This window comes from Coenobita brevimanus, chromosome 93, assembly GCF_032717465.1.
Source record: "Coenobita brevimanus isolate Jiangsu-jjx chromosome 93, ASM3271746v2, whole genome shotgun sequence".
NCBI lineage: Eukaryota > Metazoa > Arthropoda > Malacostraca > Decapoda > Coenobitidae > Coenobita > Coenobita brevimanus.
Genome location: NC_137046.1, coordinates 36,509,028 through 36,529,468, shown reverse-complemented (window position 1 = coordinate 36,529,468; position 20,441 = coordinate 36,509,028). Strand labels below are relative to the sequence as shown.

The window sequence follows — 20,441 nt, the reverse complement described above, 5'->3', positions numbered from 1 at the left end:
AAGAAGTAGGGAAGGAGAACGGGGCAAGTAAGAATGAGAATGAGAAAGGACGAGGGAAGGAGGCGATAAAATAAGGAAATGGAGTGAGGAAGGAAGGACAAAGGTAGGGGGAGAGTGGGAAAAAGGGCGACGGAAGGAGAAAAGAGGGAGTGAAGGAGGAAGATAGAACAGGCAGAAGGAACTGAGAAGGAAAGAACAAAGGAAAAGAAAGAAAATGGGGTAGGAGACAGAAGGCTGTCAATGAGGACAATAGAAAAAGGAGAATGAAAGAGAAGGGAAAGAAGTTGAGGGAAGGATGAGTGTGAGTTAGCGGGCGAAGGTAGGGAAAGACAGTGAGAGGGAAGCAAGGAAAATGATGGGGGAGAGTGAGGAGGGGGAAGGAGTAGTAGTTGGAGATGAAATAATGTATGCCAAGGGGAGGGGGAAACGTAGACGGAGGGGGCGAAGTAGAGAAGCGGGAGACCGGGGGAAAGGGAGGCTCGAGAGAAGGCGGGAGAGAAAAGAGTGTGCGTAAGAAGGGAAAGGGGGGAGAGGCTGAGGAGAGTGAGGGAGGTGGAGGGGAGAAAGAGGAGGAATAAAGCCCGCCTCTCACTGAATACCAAATTAGATTGAGATGAGAATTCCTTTACTTCTGGAGCGTTCATCTGCCAGGCCCGTAAATACCAAACTTACTGGGGGGATTTTTCTTCCTTCTTTACGTTTGTTGTGCGCACATAAATTCCTAATTTCTTCTCTCACATTTGGTCGAGATTACTAAGAATGGAGCGAGTTTCCAAGGAGTTTTACTGGTATATTTGCATGATATTTATTTATTTATCATCATCACCATCGTCATAGTCTCAGTTGTCGTCGTCGTCATCACTATCATCCTGTTCCTCTTTCCCAATTACCTGGGGTGGTAGGAATTCAGAAACAGGTAAAGGAGAACATAAAGCTAGGAGAACTGTCGACTGAGTGTCCAGTAAAATCACACCACACGTCCTTCATCTCACATTTCTTAGTTGATTCCACAGCAGTCAGAGTTGTAAGCCTTCCTCGTGAGTGTAATCAGCAGTGTGTCTTTTTTAGCATTTTGTATACTTACCTGTGTCTCAGTTGCTTATCCACGTCATATGTGACCAAATGGAAACCACACTTCAAAATATAATATACTGTAGATCTGATCCCAGTTTGTACTCTGAGAACACCAAAATAGTATTAAATTTTAGTAATCATTCTCTCCATTGTCAGTTTGTCAGTTTTTGTTGGATGGGTTAATTTCCACGTTGGATCCTCATCATCCCATGAGAGGAACAAAAACACTATGCATTATTCACACTCTCTCTCTCTCTCTCTCTCTCTCTCTCTCTCTCTCTCTCTCTCTCTCTCGATAGATAGATAGATAAATAGATAGATAGATGGATGGATGGATAGATAGGTAGATAACAAGTACCGTTTCACTATTTCGCCAAATGAAAATTGTACTTTGTCTATTCTAATCCCCCTTTCCAGTAGGATTTAAGAAAAGATACTGAGAATACTCTTCATTTATTCCAGTCCAAGAACGTAACAACTGCGAGATCACAAAGAGCGTTTAATTACACGTTCATAACCCATTGATAACAACCCCCTCTCGCGGTAACCAGGCATCCCACCCTCCATGAAAAACAACACAAACACCCCAGACGCCGACAGTTCTCCTCACAATTTTTTTCCGTGACATATTTGGCGTAATTAGTGTATACAGAATTGTTAACGAGCGCTGGAAAACTCGTTAGCAGCATTTAATTTTTCCCGGTAGCTGAAAGGCATACTTAGGCAACACGTCATTAGCATAAGTGTCATTTTAAATACGTGCAGTTATCATGACCTAAAAAAGAATTCAGTACAGATATTTCTTACTTATTTTGCGAAAACATATTCAGGCTGAACCTCATTAATATTCTGTACCATTATGCCGTAAACTTGTCTCAAAAAAAAAAGAAAAAGAAAAAAAAAAAAAGGTAAAGAATTGCATCACTGGGGTTCATTGATTATGGAAATGAGCAGATTCTTTGGACACAGATGGCTTTATTACTGCGGTACATCAGACCCTCTCACATCCTTAATAATAGGCCATTTTATGAATATTCAGAATACTAACATATACCAAGAATGATTTATGCACTACCTTATACATCAGAATGGTTCGTCCACGTTTCAAAGTGCCAAGTGTTTTAAGTGACGTGATGCCTTTATTTATTTTTTTTAAGGGGTGTACTTATAATTAACATGAATGAGGAAAATTACTGCAGCTATATTTGTTTCTTTGAGCATCGTCACACTGAGATCGGAATAGAATATACTGTACTTTTAACACAAATTATCAGCTCGTATAGGCCGGGGCAAAAGTTGGAGTGAGTACACAAGGACACACTGCTTCACTGTGTCACATTTTGGACATTGTATTTCACTGTCACTTGTTTCCTGTCTGTCGCTGAGAAACGGAATGCACCAAACGTCGCCTAGTAAAACGGAGTGTTCTGTTTGCAACCTTTACCCCGACCTACACGATCACATGTTTTATCAGATTACTTTGCTGTATTCTTAGGTGGTACAGGAAGTTTCGTAACATCTCTTCCTTAGCGATTTTTTCTTGCCTGTCACTCCTTAACATTCTCATGCCTATCACTCCTTTATGGTGTGTGTTGTTTACATTGCCCTAAAATCGACGTACTTTCCACCAATAACACTGAAGTAGATATTGAGGTATAATGTGCTGAATAATTCGCTAAGGAAGAGGTGTTACACAATCTCCCCAGTGTGATGATGCATTAACTCTTGACAAGGGTTGTGGGACGCCTGGATCCGAATTCATAAACTCTCACAAACATAAATCGTGTATAGGATTGCTTCTTTACATTTTTATCTCGCTTATACAGCAACAAACATTTCATAACTAAAGCAGAGTGAATATTAAAGTGAAAAATAACACGAAAAACATAGACCTCTGATAATAGTTAACTGTTAAGGAGACTGGCTGATTCTGTAAATTAATTAGGGTTCTTTATAACTACGCCACCTCACCTCTACCATCATTATCACCTTTGCCTTACGTTCTACAGTCTTTGGTGGATATAGATACCCTGGGATGGCCTCTGTCACCACTGCCATATCTAACATTATACCCGGTTCGTCCAGCTTACTATTACCATCAGTTGCGTTGACCCCCTCACTAGAACGGACATCTTTCTATTCTGTTTTTCCCTCCCTCAGACGATTTTCATAGGTCAAGGACTTCTCGTAGTGAAAGGGTTATCTTGTAAGAATTATTTCATGTAATACGATGGCGGTATGTAGTTTTTTTTTTTTTTTTACATCTGTAGAAGGGCCTGTCGCCATGAAAGAATTATTTACATTCGTCTTCATCAGTTACCTCAAGTTACTGAAGTTATGCAAGTGAATAAATTTTCACATAACCGTCAGACAGGTAACTAATGCAGCAGCTAAATTATACTGTTACCATTAGTACTCTTTCTGCAAATTAGCTCAATCAGTTACCTAAGTCTGTAGGAACACCATCATTTATTACCATACATTTCTTAGTTTCTGTTACATTATCACAGTCAGTAGCCTACATCCTATTAATATTATTACTATTACGTCAGTACTGTTACACACTTGATATTTTATAAGTTGCATTGAAGTACAACACAGATATAAAAGTTTACCTCTGTTCTCCTTATGGTCATACAATCATCACACTATACAGTATATCATACCCGTTACATCCAACTAACAGTGATTCCGGGCCCAGATTCATAAAGTTTCAAACATTTCCTTCTCATCATTTTTTTTTTTCCAGGAAGAACAACAGATGTGGAAAGTAAGCAAGGAAATTTACTGTGCAACTAAGATTTGGTTTAACAGGAGGGACAAGGAAAGGGAAGACAGAGCCTTCGCATGTCTGTTGTTCTTCCTGCAAACCAAAATCCATGTTACAGAAGAGTTGATCATATTTATTCCTTAACCTGGCCCTCAGACTTATATTATTGTTGCAGATATTTAGTTAATTTATTTCCCTTTACAAAGAGCAATATTTCCACACCTTAGTTTTGCTTATATAATCAACCGATCGCCTGGTTTCTGTTTGTCAAGTGATGTTTTATTTCTACAAATGAAGAAAAACAAGGAATAATTACATATATATTCTTGAGACTAACAATACGATATAGTCAAAGGGATTATATAATTTCTACAAATATATGGGTAGGCTAATCGTCATAACACAGTTGGTCGGTTTCATCAAGCGAACGTATATAAATCTACAAATATAAGCATCATATAGTCAGGTCATCATAATTTATAATACAGTCGTCATATACAGTTTCCACATAAATAATTCCTATACAGTGACGTGACCATATATTATTTTTACAAATATAATCATGTAGTCAGGTATTTATATTCCTTAACCACTTATAACATATGTACCCTACCCATGCCAGACGTGTGCAACCTGGCTGTAAACATACGTAGATACATACGTACATACATACATGCATGCATACATACATACTCTACAGCACCTGTTCTAACCAGACGATCCGTAACCTCCTTCGTCTCAGATGATGGCCATGTGCAGCCCGATTGGAGAGTCGATATAACTAGCAACCAAGGAGACTCATTCTTACCGTATAGCAAAGGTTCATCGTATATGCAACCATGACAGTTGTGGGAGTGCGCCAGTTCCGTTTGGTAATAGCCAACCGGCTACAGCAGCAAATCATTACACTGCATCAAACCGTGTGATTATACTGTGCTATTTTTACTCTAACTTGGCCCAGATTTTGATCCTTTTGTAGCCTCTTTCACGTAGCTCAGAAAAAGGCAATGCTACCGCTCCATACGCTTTCCATAGCTCTTCACAAGTGCTCGTGGGCCCTTCGGGCCCCTCGCACTTGCTCCTGGGGAGGGCTCTCGCGTTTATGTGCTGTTCTAGTGTAACGTTCTCACTTGGATTTTTTGCAGCTAACCAATTGATCGTGTTATTTGCAGCTTCGGGAATGGAACCCAAGTTGTCCGAACGCAAGTCCGAAGTACACACACAGACACATGGCTCCTGCTACTGTTAATTTAGGTCTACCTCTGGACAAAAAAGTGTACGATCCTATGCCGGGCTCCGGGAGCAAAGTTTTTTGGTCAAAATGTGATCGCTCATTATAGTAAAAGTGTTTCAATCGTTATGGGACCAAGTTTTTTTTTAAATCAGCGATTTTTTTGCAATTTTTGTGCGATTTGAATGTGTAGTTTCGGCTGCCTAAAACACACACACACACACACACACACACACACACACACACACACACACACACACACACACACACACACACACACACACACACACACACACACACACACACACACACAAACACACACACACACACACACACACACACACACACACACACACACACACACACACACACACACACACACACACACACACACACACACACACACACACACACACACACACACACACACACACACACACACACACACACACACACACACACACACACACACACACACACACACACACACACACACACACACACACACACACACACACACACACACACACACACACACACACACGGCTCCTGCTATAGTATATTAAATTGTGACTAGCACCATAATCTAGTGTCAGTCTAATATAACAACTCAGCACTCTAAATGGATAGATAGGTCAAGTTAGGGTAAAAACTCATAAACTTCCCCATAACAGAAACAGGGGATTATATATACTTTACTACACTGATATAAGTCATTAAAGTCGCCTGATTAAATTCTGACTTAACTCCTTCAGGGCCATGACTTTTTTTTTCCTGCTGTCTTAAGAAAAAAATTATATTCGTCTTTGGATAGGCTTTTTTTCCTGGAGGCGTTAGGTGCATTCTTCATTAACCCCTTCACTACTGAAGGTCTTTCTTAAGGTGAATAGTATTGCCTGGAATTAGCAAGGGTAAATTTAAATTTGTTGGATTAAAGGTATTAATAATCATTTCAGTGTTTGCGGTGAACGAAATGTGCATCTTCTGTAAACCCCTTCTGCCCCAAGACATAATTTTTATAATAATCTTGGTGCTACCAGACGATTTTATTCAGCTAAGGAGAACGCCATGGAAGTAAGGGGGTTAATGAAAGCCACATTCAACCCATTCATTTCAAAGTCATCTCTAAATTCAGCAAAATCGTCGGGCAGCAAGTGACGTCCTCGGGTTGAAGGAATTAATAAGCTTGTCAACTGTACAACTCGTACAACTCGACACGTAATTAGCAAAGACTTAACAAAGCGAGTAGAACATTCCGTCTCCCTCCCAGATCGACATCATTACGCGGACTACCCCTGCGAGATGGCCTGATTGGTCTCATTACAGAACAGATACCCGGAGTGGAACTTTTGGCTTCGTTAATTGTATGGTAACAAGACGAAGTTGGGGCGGGAGTTTTGTTGTGAGGCTTAGTATTATGTGATGCTCCCTACTCAACTTCTTTTAACTCTCTCTCTCTCTCTCTCTCTCTCTCTCTCTCTCTCTCTCTCTCAATCATTTCCTGTGGCACCCTCGGGGATGCATAGGGCCTCGATGAACTCACACCACCACATCCTATCTTGTGCTAACTCCTCAAGATCTCCCCAACACTCATCTCCAGCTTCCCGTCTCATTGTCCTCACCCACGTCTCTTTTGGCCTTCCTCTACCTCTCCTACCAAGTGCCACCCACCCTGGTGTACCTCGTACTATTCCCTGTCTCCTATACACATGTCCTAGCCACTTCCATCGTGAGAATCTAACATATTCATCGATCGGCTGCACTCCCGTTATTTCTCTAATTCTACTATTTGGTATCCTTTCCCACCACTTAACTCCTAATATTCTTCTAAGTGCTTTATTTTCAAACACCAAGAATTTATTTTCCATAGTCACTGTGCTGTACCAAGACTCGTGTCCATAAATTAAGATACTCCTAACCATTACCTTATAAAGTTTGATTTTTGTATGAACAGAAAAATTGTTATTATTCCAAATATTTTTAAGCATTCCCATTGCCTGATTAGCCTTCTTTAACCTTTCCTCGAATTCAAAGTTCAAAGAACCATCCTTGGCTAAATAAGTACCTAAATATTTAAACCTATCAACTTGCTTTACAACCATACCTCCAATTACACATTCCTGCGCATTTTCCATATTCATATTGATTATTTCAGTTTTTCCACAATTAATAACCAAACCCACCTTGCGACCTTCACTCACCAAACAGTCCAACACTCTCTGCATCTCTTCTGGCCCATCACAAATCAAAACTATATCATCTGCATAATCTAAATCCAAAAGTTTCCTGTTTTCTCCCCAAAGTATACCTGCACCGGTTTCTGTTCCAACGCGTTTCATAATGTAATCAATGACCAATATAAATAGTAAAGGCGATAGAACACCACCTTGAATTACTCCGGACTTGACTTCAAACGAATCACTCAGACAGCCATCAACCATCACTTTACAAAATGTGTCCTCATGCATGTTCATAATGACCCTCACAAACTCCTCTGGTATTCCATAATGTCTCATGATCTTCCCCATAGTCTCTCTCGAAACACTATCAAAAGCCTTTTCAAAATCAACAAAACAAAGACTTAACGGTACTCTCATTTCATTAACTTGCTGCATCAAATGCCTAACTATAAAGATATGATCATTGCAACCACGTCCCTTTCTAAAACCAGCCTGTTCATCCCTCAGAATACCCTCAACCACTGGCTCCAACCTATTTAACAACACTCTACTGAAAACTTTCAAAGCTATCGGTGACAGAGATTCCCCTCCAATTACCACATTCACTCAGGTCTCCCTTCTTCGGAATTTTAACAGTTACACCATTCTTCCAAACTGATGGTAGTAACCCCGTCACCCATATCTTATTGAATAGCTTGGTCAAGATCATTATTAATCTATCCCCCTCCACTTTAAACATTTCCGGAAATAAACCATCCTCCCCTGGTGCCTTGTTATTCTTTAACTGTTTTACTGCTTTCTCCACTTCTGCAAGCCTCAACTCTCCTGTTTCTATATTTAAATCTTCCTGAGCAGACGGTATATCCTCTTCTGGTGGTATTGGTCTATTAAGAACTGTCTCAAAATGCTCTTTCCATCTATTTTTAATATCTCCATCTTTGGTCAATAAATTTCCTTCCCTGTCTCTAACTGGTATTTCCTTGCGTTTACCTGCATTACCACTCAGTTCTCTAATCGATTCATATGCTATTCTTTGACTCTGTCCATCATTTTTGTTTATTAAGATTTCAGTCTCTGCAACCTTTTCATCCACACATCTTCTTTTATCTCTCCTAGCTAACCTTCTTACTTCTGAATTCAAACTCCAGTACGCAGCTCTTGCTAATTCAATCTCTCGTTCATCAGCGCATTGCATCTCACTCCTCAATTTAGCCTCACCTCTCCTTTTTATCATATCCCACGTTTCCTCTGATATCCATTTCTTTCTCCTGAATCTATGTCTCCTTCCAATCGTACATTCAGCAGTCTCATGCAAAACTTTGTTCACATCCTCTCTCTCTAATATTTAAGCTGGTTTAGTTTCTCTTTCCAGAGAAATCCTATTTCTTAACTCTGCATTCTGGGTTGCTCACATTTTCTATGCTGGTATAAAATGTAAATGCTTGAATCCAAGCGCCTTGAAAATGCAATGCATTAGAATTCTTCTGAATATGGATCCTTCCTCGCGAGTACAAAGGGAAAAGAAATATATCGTGAAAATACCTAAAATATACAAAAATATGGATACCAGTAATCCAAGACTTGCATGTTTAGTCACCTCATTCATAGTGCTTCTTTCTGCATTTCCTTTAAAAAATTCATTGTAGTATTTATAAGAAGTGCATTCACTCTCACTCTCTATCCATTTAACTGAATGCAGGAATTTGCTTAGCTGAAATGGAGACACAGAGAAGCACAGTGGTTAAATGATGACCTGTGTGACATAAAAACTATGCAGTTCCCCTCATAAAATACTGCCTCGTATCAGATAACGTGAAGAACTTCCCTATCTTTGATCCGTTCAATCCAATGACGTTCCGGTAAATTTTGGGCATAATCCTGCTATCTTTACTGATTGTATTCGCTTGAGAGGAAATTTCTTGCTATAAAAGAGTTAATGAAAGCTTTTTCTAACATCTCTAGTCCGAAAGGTCTCCCCTAAGCAGAATAAAATCGTTTGATTGTAGCAAAACATAGAATAACATTTACGGTACTTCACTAAATTGAAAGGATTACGTTGTTTAATATACTCTGTTTATTCCCGGCAGCTTTAGTGTTCAGCTGAATTTCCTCCTGTACCACAGTTCCTTAATTTATATTACGCTGTAAATCCAACTCTCTTACTCCTTGCCTCCATCACAAATACTCATTTTTACCTTAATTTACTTATTCTTTTTACCAGTCATCCTGGATTCTTACACAGTTATTTGATTTTCTCTGCACTCTTGTTCCTCCAACCTTCTCCTTCCTTTCTTCTCTCTTTCTGCTTCCTGCTCTTCTTCATTCTCTTCTCTGTTTTCTTCTTCAGGTCCACTACAACACCGGACTTCTCCGGTAAGGAGTGATAAGCCATACTGCACACTGGCATAGAATGAGCTGACAGTGGAGTTAATATTTTCTAATAATACACAAAACCTCCGCTAGTCTCAACACTTCTGTCTCCACCGCCTCCTCCCTTTTCCACACTTCCTTACCTCACTCCCATCTACATCTTTTACCTTCCCCTCTCCATACCTCTTCACCTTCCCCCTCCCTACACCTCCTCACCTTCCCACTTCCTACACCTCCTCACCTTCCCCCTTCCCCCTCTACCCTCTCCCATTTTTTTTCCCTCTGCCCCTTCCTGTTCTCATCCCTGTCCACACCTCCAATATCCTCCTCTCTACCCTTCCCATGTCCCCCACCTTCACCTTCCACCTCGCATTCTACTACTCCCACCTACCCTTTCCTCTCCTTTTTTTCCGTCTTCCTAACTCTTTTCTGTTCTTCCCTATTCCCTCTTCCTGTTTACTTTTGCCTCACCCCTTTCCCTCCTTTTCGTTTCCATTTTTTTCTCCCTCATCCCTTCCCCCCACTCTTCCCTCCTCATTTCTTCACCTTTCCTCTTTTCCTTGTAATTCACACCTCCTGCCCTCCCTTTCTTTCTTTTCCCTCTCCGTATATTGTTTTCCCTCTCCCTATATTGTTTTCCCTCACCCTTTTCCCCCCATTTCCTGCCCATTCCTTCTCCCTTACCCCATCCCTTCCCCCGTACCCCATCCCTTCCCCCGTACCCCATCCCTTCCTCCCTCCTATTACTTTTCTCCCCTTATCTTTCCTTCTCTCTAGCTTCTTTCCTCTTCTTTCCTTCCCTCACACCTGGGATGGCGTTGCAGCGGGGGATCCAAGCCTGTATATAAGTGTGTTCCAGAAGACCATCTCCGGGTCGCCTGAACACAGCAACCTCAGACTGTCACAAACACTTCGCCCTCCTCGCACCGCCACCTGCAAAACACACCCACGCAGTTTATTGGCACGGTGCACCATGGCGCGTATTCTTGTCCAAAACCACTTCGTTGTAACTTCATTTCTGTTTCTTGACACGATATATTTTTGGATGGTTTTTACGTAGTCTGTACTAATACCTAAAAAGATATAAATTGTAAAAAAGATAGTACTGATTAGGCTGAAAAGACAATGCTGAAATGTAATATGCAGAGTAAATCGCCAAGGAAGTGTTGCTAAAAATCCAATTAAGCTGATGATAATACGACTCGGTTAGCTCCTAGGTTGTGGCTTGGGAAACTTCGTAGCACCTCTTCCTTAGCAATTTATTCTGCACATTACACCTCAGTATACTCTTATGTTATTAATGTAAACTCTGGCAGTATTACGTTCGTAAAACTATACCCATTTCATTCTAACTTGGCCTAAAATTTCCCTGTGACCATCTTGAATGCTGAGTTGTAACAATAGATTAACACTAAGATTGGGTGCTAGTCACGAGGAAGTGCAATGGAAAGGATGTAGAACCGTAGTATTGTCTTGTTCTGACACTGACTTACCGAAATAAGTATCAGGAGGACACAAATCAAGGCCAAGTTAAGGTGAATGATGCAACACAGAGATTAAGTAGCTAAGAGAAGAGGTGCTCCGAAGCCTCCTCTTCTACCTGGAATACGGTCTTTTGTGTATTATTAGCCCATAAATTTTATTATTATTATTATTAGAATTATTATTATTATTTTTATTGTTGTTGTTCTTGCTGTTGCTGCTGTTGTTGTGTTGTTGCTCTTGCTCTTGTGTTGTTGTTGTTACTATTGTTATTACTGTTGCTGTTGCTGTTGTTGTGGTTCTTGTTGCTATTGCTTTTTGGTAATGTCGTTGTTTTTCCTAATCATCATATCATCAATCATCGTTAATGGTCAAACTTCAATCATCATCATCATTCAACATCATTATTCGTTATAATCAGTAATCATCATCATCATCATCTCGATCTATTTTTCGTACCGAAGGATGGGTTGAAGTGAGGTCCAGGAAGCAATGAAATGATAAACGCAACAGAGGAGGAACTAATCAGAAGCATACCCAGTCAACAGGCCACTCATTCACTCATCCTTCAGACCTCCGGAATCCTGGTTCTACCTCACAAACATAACCATATGCACCTTTTTTCTATACATGTGTCCTTCATATTATAAATGAAGTAGAGTCAATCCTACGACCATTAAGTTAAAAAAGAAAAAAGGAGGGGAGGGATGCAAAGCCCTTCACATTTGGCTCCTCTTACATAATTCATCCCACCTGCTTAATTCCCTGTCAGTTCCCTTGTCCCAGTGACCTCCATACCTCTATTACAGACTTATTTATTGCATCCATCCACATTTATAGTCTACCGCACCTCCTTCCACCTTCAGGCTCTTACGTATACCCTTTTCATCACTCTGTTGACATGCCTCGTCTCCATATAACCCAACCATCTAAGCCCAGTCTCCAACCTTATTATCAACAGGTTTCCTTATTCCACATCTTTCACAAATCAGATTATTTCATACCCTAACCACTCTACCCACATCACACACACACACACACACACACACACACACACACACACACACACACACACACACACACACACACACACACACACACACACACACACACACACACACACACACACACACACACACACACACACACACACACACACACACACACACACACACACACACACACACACACACACACACACACACACACACACACACACACACACACACACACACACACACACACACACACACACACACACACACACACACACACACACACACACACACACACACACACACACACACACACATTCATTCGTTCCTCATAAATCATAACCACAGCATTTCGTCCTCATGCCACATGAAGTTCTCACACACAGATATTATTATTGTTGGCACTAAATTAACCCGATGCATTCATCTCCCAATCTTCACACTCAGACCTCTCTTCAGTATCAAGATCTTCATCAAACCAGCCACTTTCCCTTCCTGTGCCACTCTGCTTTCAACCATCTTTGTACATCTACCTATCTTTTCTGTTAATACACCCAAGTACTTGCACTCCTTCACTAGTTCGTCTCTCGCCATTCGCTAGCATCCTGATATGAAAGTCACCTTCTCTCTCAGTAACCATCACTTTTATCTTACTGCATTAAAGTAAATTTTACTTTCAAAGCATGACGCCCACAGACGTCCATTGAAGTAAAGGTGATCGAAATGAATTCACCACGTTGCTGTATATTTTGCAAAAGGTATACGGAAAAATGATTAGAGAGAAGATAAGAAATATATCAAACACCGGGTGAGTGATGGACAGGACGATTTTAGCAGTGGTGGATGCTGTGTGGATCAAATATTTGCAACGAGAAAGATATTGGAGAAACCATGTGAATATTGTCTGTATGGCATTTGTGGCAGTTTTGGACCAGGGAAAACTGTACTACAATGGAAACGGAGAAGGATTATGAAAGATTTAATGTTTGTACGGTGTGGATGGAGAGAGGGTGAATGGTGAAACGAGTTTTTATGGTGGTAGTGAAGGATATAGAACAGTACATGGTTGTCCAGTTGGTGTCTAATTGAGTGGTTTGGTGTCAATGCTGGAGGGAGATAAGGATGTGTAATGTACCCATGGTCGTTCACTATATATGTGGATGGGGTAATGAAACAGTTTAAAACTCGGGTTGTGGACAGGCAGACAGACACAGACGGGATTTAAACTGTATAATGCCATTTATAATTCCTGTGTCAATTCATTATCGTCACAGAATATTAATTACCTTCACATAGTCGCGTCAGTAACACTATTTTATTTACTTAGCAACATACAGTTTTATTCAACTTATGATGACATAGGAGTCTGACTGTGTTATTCATTCTCCATTAACACCCCGCTTTGATGCCAATAGTCATTTTCCTCTACTGCCCTTCCAACCTTCACATCCCAGTTAGCTGTACCTATTATAATAGTTGTTACACTTGCGACGCTACACACAGGAACAGCTTTGATTCTTCTTAACCAGACACTCCCTGCTTCCTTAATTCTTCCAAATCCATGTGCTCTCAGTACACAGACTCTTAACTCCCACAGTACCTTTAGATGGTATTTATCTGCCGCTGCTTTGTTTCACGGATTTACATTTATTCTTTCACTCTGAATATTCATCTCTCCCTTTATCCACCACGCTTCTCTTAGTTTCTCAGTTGTTCATAGCATACCACAATCATATAATCAGATAAACCTCTTCATCATTCTCTCACCTCCCTCGTATCCACAGCAGTCCCAAGAACCCGTCTTTCCATAAGCACGTAATTAGCCAATCTCCTTTCAACACACTCATAGCCTCTCTATACCACGTTTACTTGTATGCCTCTTTGTGCATGTAATGTGAACCCGTAGCGTACAACCTCCTTTCCTAACACATGTATTGCAGTCGCCATCCATAATCGTTCTCCCGACACTTCACAATGACCCATTACATCATTTACAGGACCAGTGTCAACTCTTCCATTCAATCTCCCATCACAAACACTCCGACTCATGGGCATCTGTCCTAGCACTCCATCCAGTCGGTACCAAAACCTGTCTCACTTTTTTCCCCTCCATCATCAGAAGTTGTACATGCAACAGTCAGTGCCACTTTTTACGATCTTATTATTATCATCATTATTCAAGTTCCTGAGACCAAACAGTGAGCAAGGGTCTGGAAGTTGTGATGCGTGAGGTGAGGGTGGGGGTTAGTAAACAGAGCCTTATAGCAACTTACCGGGGTGTGGGCGGGCTCGAGGATGAAAGGGGTGAGTGAGCAGGGAGAGTCGAGGTCCTGCAGCCCCTCAGCAAAAGGCGCATCGCTCTCAATACCATTCTTCTTGCCCTGCCCTAGACTTTCCCGCGAGGCCGCATTGCTGCTGCTGATCATGTTGCTGAGACGCTGACTACCAGGTGACCAGGAACCAGGGGGGCACGTCAGCTCAGGCAGTGTCAGCGTCAAACCAGATCTCGGATTTTCGTCAACACCGTTTTTCAGAGTTTCTCCTCCTTTCCCCTTCTTTTCCTTCTTTGCCGGGAGATCGTTCGAGTTGCGAGTGCTGTAACACTCCACCTCCCGGCGTTCCTCCTCGTCTATCAGTCGCCAGGTGCACTCGAACGGGGACTTTGACCTTGACCTTGACCTGGAGCGAGACCTCAGCCTTGAACCAGCCCCACTTGGAACCTCTAGCCTTGACATCCTCTCCTTTCGATTCTGCTTATACTCATCCTTCTCCTCTCTCTTCTTCTCCAGCCAGTCCCTTTTCCTTCCTTTTCTCTGAAGGCTCTTTGGCTTCTGGGTATTCTCGGGTTTCCTGTCCCTACGTCTCTTCATCCTACTGCCGCCCCTGCTGCTTTCATCCTGTATTGTGCATTGCTGTGTGGTGTCCCTGCCTTGAAGTGCTTGGAGGCCACACGATTGGGGTACGCGTAGTGACCTCACCAGCTTCAGGTTCTTCATGAGGCCAGTGTGGTCGGACAGACGAGCTTCGCTCTGTTTGATGTCCTGGAATTAGGTGATATGATGTCATTAACCCATTCGGTCCGATGACTTATTTTTCATTTTACTCTTGCTATCTTCAGACTGTTTTCTCAAGTTTAGGGAAAGAACTCAGCTTGTGAAGTGGTCAGCGAGGACTTTTATCTAACACCGTCACTACAAATGGTTTCTCCAAAGCTAACAAACTTGTCTGGAGGTAGGAGGCATAAACTAAATACATCAACGGATTAAATACGCTAACAACATTAACCCGATCACGTATGTCTCATGTAGATAGATAGATAGAGATTTTTGCTACCAAAAGACGATAGTATTCGACTAAAGCAAGACCTTCTATAGACTTGGTTAGTGAAGGCTATATCTCACCTCTCCAGTTCCAAAAGCCTCCTCTAAGCTTAATAAATCTATCAATAGGTAGCAAAAATTAAATAGAAATAAATGTCATTGATGTGAAGTGGCCAACTCTTTTTGATTACTAAAATTTCCCACGACAGTACAAAATCACTTGGTGTTAAAATTACGAAAGTCAGTTGGTTTTCACTTGACAACTGGGTCACTCACAACTTGAATAGCCTGGAGTCGTAGTTGTATGAAATTCGGTGAAACTAAGTTATGGGGTAGGAATGAGCCTCCTTGGTTACTAGTTACATCTCCCCTCCAATCTGACTACACCTGACCATCAACCGAGCTTTAAAGGGGTTAGGGATCTTTGACATATTAATCTCGCTATAGGTGTACCAGTTGCAGAAGAAAGGGTTACTGGAGGTAGTTATTGACGCCTTTGAAGCCACAATTTCTCTCAGCTGAACAAGATCGTTTCGTGTTAGTCTAAATTAAGTATCCAAATGCACCAACCTCAGCGAGATTCAAAAGTGTAATAGGACTCAAGGCGTTAGTCCTTATCAAAAATATATAATTATAAATCTTTCTATTTTAACCTTTTATAATGAAGAAAAAAGTGTGTTTATTGGTGGTTAGCGTTATCTTGCAGCGTTTCCTTCTGCTAACTGTAGATAAAATATTAAATCTTGTCTACGTTACCTGTAGGATGAGTGCGATGATGCCTGTGCGTGCCTTGAGTGATGCCTGGAGTGCGTGGTGCAGCGCCCATGCGGCCCAGGGACACTGAGTCAGGCAAGGGGTCACCACCACCACCACACGTCGACACCGCCATACAGCAGCCGCCACCTCCTCCAGGATCACTGAAAATGGTAAGTTATATTTTACGTGTTTTACATATATATCTCTCACCACCACCACCACCACACCCCTAACTGCAGCCACTACTTCCTCCAAGATCATCGGAAATGGCGATTCTATAATAGTTTAGGTGTTTTCCATGTACCAGTTCCTCAACACCACAGTCACACGTCGACACCAATATACATCATCTCTAGGATCACGGCGACGGATAGGTATTTGATCATTTAGGAGTTTTCCATATGCCAGTATGCAAGACAGCTCGTGTATAGTGATGCCCTGCCTGTTGTTTCATTCACAGTATATTACGACTAAATTCTGCTACACCCTTGTAAAAAGAAGCTGAATAATACACTTCCTGAGACTTGGATTAAGAGTCTGTTTGAATGCAAATACAGCCATGCAGTGGTGTAGCCAGATAGGTGGCTAGGGTGGCCCTTGCCACCCCTGGAAATGTGTGTGGCCACAAATTTCCGGGGCATTACCCTTCTCCCTCCCTGAAGAGTTTTCCGTAGATCCCCCATAAGTGAGCTTGGCTGCCCCATTTTTAAAATTCTAGCTTTACCACTGGAGCCATTTTCCCCTGCCTTCCATATTTCTCATTCCTTCCAGAAGGTTAGAGTATCTCCTTCCTTCACATACCCTACGCCTTTATTTGTGTGTTTCATAATGCCAGCACAAATACGTTTCATATAACACTTTCCACTGCCACAGACCGCAAGAAATTGTTGGCTACCTTATGCTGGTGGCTGTACATTTAGATTCATGGTGTTGGTTAAAGATAGGATCATATACTTATTTGAAGGCTGTTAGTCTTGTCAAGTGTTCAACTCACAGTCGCCGGCGTGCATGTCCCGCTGTGGGAAGAAGCAGCTGTAGTGATAGGTGTCCTCCAGCATGGGCAGCAGCACACCCCACACCCACCACGATGCAGACTCGCCCGCCACCACCAGCACGTCCATCTTCCCACTCTCTGAAGCACACGTACATCATCATCATAATCATCAGCAGCAGCATCATTATAACTTTACCTGTCCACCACCAAGTGCACCACACTGACACACGTACACACGCACACATATACAGTATAACGTTTTAACATCAGTAGTAACCAAACTGCGGGGCATGAGGTGTCTAATTGCGGGGAGGCGTGAAGCTGTAACATAAAATTAGTAGTAGTAGTAGTAGTAGTAATAATAATAATAATAATAATAATAATAATAATTGTGCCAAAGGAGGTAATGAAGTGTGCTTGTCATTAAAATCTCTGGCATTAAGCGTGACACACATCCTTGCACAACGAAAATCCAGCAGTCGCCTTTGTTCAAACTTGAGCCACATCCTAATGCAGACAAAATATAACAGTCACCCTTACACCTCTTCGTCATTGCGCTCATACTTCTTAAGTTACACGTCACTGATACCATCCCATACAAACAATGCCTAGTCCCTTTTAAATATCGGTTATGCACAATCGCTGAGGAAGAGGTATTGCGAAATCTCCAAGCTAACTAAAAATATGGTAGAGAGCGAAGTATGACAAAGAAAACTGTCGAGGAGGAACTACGCTGTTTCTCCAGTTCACTCCTCTCGACAGTGATAATGCAACAAAGAAAACTGGCGAGGAAGAACTGCAATTTCTCGAGTTCCCTTTTTGTCATCTCGTATGGATACTAGAGTGCCATACGCAGTTGCACAGTGATATGGAAAGGAAATTCCATCTTCTTCCCATATAATTTAATTCAGAAATAATGAAGAATCTTTCCCGATCAGAAGATAGTATCCAGCTTACTCCTAACTTACTTTTCCCAACCACGTACCTTCGTATAGAAATAATGTACAGATAATTTAAAGAGGCAATGAGGTGATGGATAAAATTTTAAAAGAGTGCAATAAACACTCAAACTGCAAAGTACGTATGGTCAGCTTTCCTATGTATCGTTATAGACGCTTTCAAAGGCAGGCCTGTAGTAATACTCTGTTAACTCTCATGGTCAGGACAGTTGTGATTCTATAATCAGGAAGCGACGAATTACTGAATCGGCATGCTGTACGTTAACACACACACACACACACACACTAGAACGAGAACGAGACCTAAACAAAAAGTTGTGTGTATTCATTTCAGTGCCAGGAACCCAGCACTTGACGCTCACTGGCCCTGATGAAAACAGTGCGAGGCGTGTGCTGCCTGCAAATTATTCACTCCCTTAGCCTTACCCACGTTCCCACAACACCATCCCCCAGCTTTTGTCAGCCTGGTATTACTGTGCTGGGCAAGACTCAGGAAAATCACATCAGTATCCCCTTCGTAACTCAGATTTTGATTCACAGGACAAGTAAGGGGCACGTAAACTAGGCTTCAGATTTGTCAGCCTGGTATTATTGTAGAGGACAAGACTAAGGTAAATCACATCAGTATCCCCCTTTGTAATTCGGATTTTGATTTACAGGAAAAGGAAGAGACATGTAAAGCTTCTGCAGTCTACGTCTCTCTCTCCACACACACACACACACACACACACACACACACACACACACACACACACACACACAAATGCATGTTACTCTTCTCGTCTCTATTTTTTTTTTGGGGGGGGAAGAACAGAAGCCGAGGGAAGATTCTAAACTATATTTACCTTTCCTGTAAGTATTAATCAGAGTAACGAAAGGAAGATGATCGTACTTATTAGTGAATTTAACCCCAGGTAGAAGGCTTTATTAAATCAGGCGTAAACATACTTTTTTTTTTTATGGAAAGGGTAATTGAGGATCAGCTGATGGTTATTTCAGGTGCAGTGGTATTTGTATTATATAGCGATTTTATACCTGATAAAGAAAAGGGAGACGAAAAAAAAACTAATTCCTCGTAATCTTCATGAGCATCCTAACCACTCTTTCACATCTACGGATCGATCGAGCCCAGAAAGCAGAGACTCAAAGAAATTATGCTGTAAAAAAAAAAAAAAAAAAAAAAAAAAAAAAAAAAAAACGCACCAAATTCATGATAATCAGTTTCAAAATCACAGAAACGATGCACCGAAAAGTAAATAAGGTTCGTAGTCTGAGTGGCTTTGGAGATTTCGTAGCACGTCATCCTTAGCGATTCACCCTGACCATTACACCTCATTATCCTCCTGTATGTTATTGGTGCAGATTGTGATAAAAATAAAGCGACACAGACAACAAACGAGAGAAGGTATAACATGCAGAATGAATAGCTAAGAAATAATTGCCTCCATTGCCACCTAGGATACGGCCCAAATGCAGGCAGAAGGAAAGACTAACTAAGAGAACACTATTCCAGAGTTGAACATTGGTGTACCTGGAAGGCGAAGAAAACCAAAAGATGCTAGGGGGTGTGGTGAGGAGATACACAACCACCAGCTCTAAAATATTTTCTTCTTACTCTATCGTGGCCTACAAAACCCATCTCCCCATCTTGAAGTTGTAACTATAGATTAACACTAGATTATAATGCTAGTGACGAATAAGTGCTGTGGATATGCTGTAACAAGTGAGAGCTGTAGTGTTGTCCTTTTCTGTCTATTAGCCACTTGAAGCCTTATCTCTGTTTTTGAAAGTGTGTGTGTGTGTGTGTGTGTGTGTGTGTGTGTGTGTGTGTCCGCGAAGTAAATTAGGGAGGAACTATCTACAGGGAATTTATTTGTATTTAATGTGACTGAGGTGGTTCCCTTGATGGCCAGAAGTAGAGTTAATTAAATCAAAAATCAACATGGTAGAGTTTGGAGGCTGATTGTCGCATCTTTTTTAACCTTCCAATCATGCCAATATTACAACGCATCAGGTGGGGAGGCGGATGGTTGGGGGACGGGAGGGGGCACAAAAGAGACATGGGCAGGGATGAGTGGATGGGTGGGCGGGCGGGGTGGTGTGTGAATGGGTGGGTGGGCGGGCAGAGTGGTGTGTGAATGAGTGGGTGGACAGGGAGGTGTGTGAATGAGTGGGTGGGCAGAGTGGTGTATGAATGGGTGGGTGAGCAGGTTGATGTATGAATGGGTGGGTGGGTAGGGTGGTGTATGAATGGGTCCAAGGGTGAAAAGGTCCATCGGGTATATATATCTAAGGAAATGTGCCAGTGGA

General features: G+C 41.6%; 1 protein-coding gene across 1 annotated transcript in view; it reads right to left on the bottom strand.

Moving 5' to 3' along the window:
- Positions 1-10,426: 10,426 nt before the first annotated feature.
- LOC145412400 (interleukin-1 receptor accessory protein-like 1-B) overlaps positions 10,427-20,441 on the bottom strand; it is a 30,592-nt gene continuing 20,577 nt past the window's right edge. The window contains exons 8-13 of the mRNA XM_080282287.1: positions 17,173-17,310; positions 16,179-16,339; positions 14,963-15,143; positions 14,752-14,824; positions 14,376-14,544; positions 10,427-10,558 (exon numbers count right to left, since the gene is read on the bottom strand). Of these exons, the coding sequence (XP_080138413.1) occupies positions 10,427-10,558; positions 14,376-14,544; positions 14,752-14,824; positions 14,963-15,143; positions 16,179-16,339; positions 17,173-17,310 (854 nt within the window). The remainder of the gene's footprint in view (positions 10,559-14,375; positions 14,545-14,751; positions 14,825-14,962; positions 15,144-16,178; positions 16,340-17,172; positions 17,311-20,441) is intronic.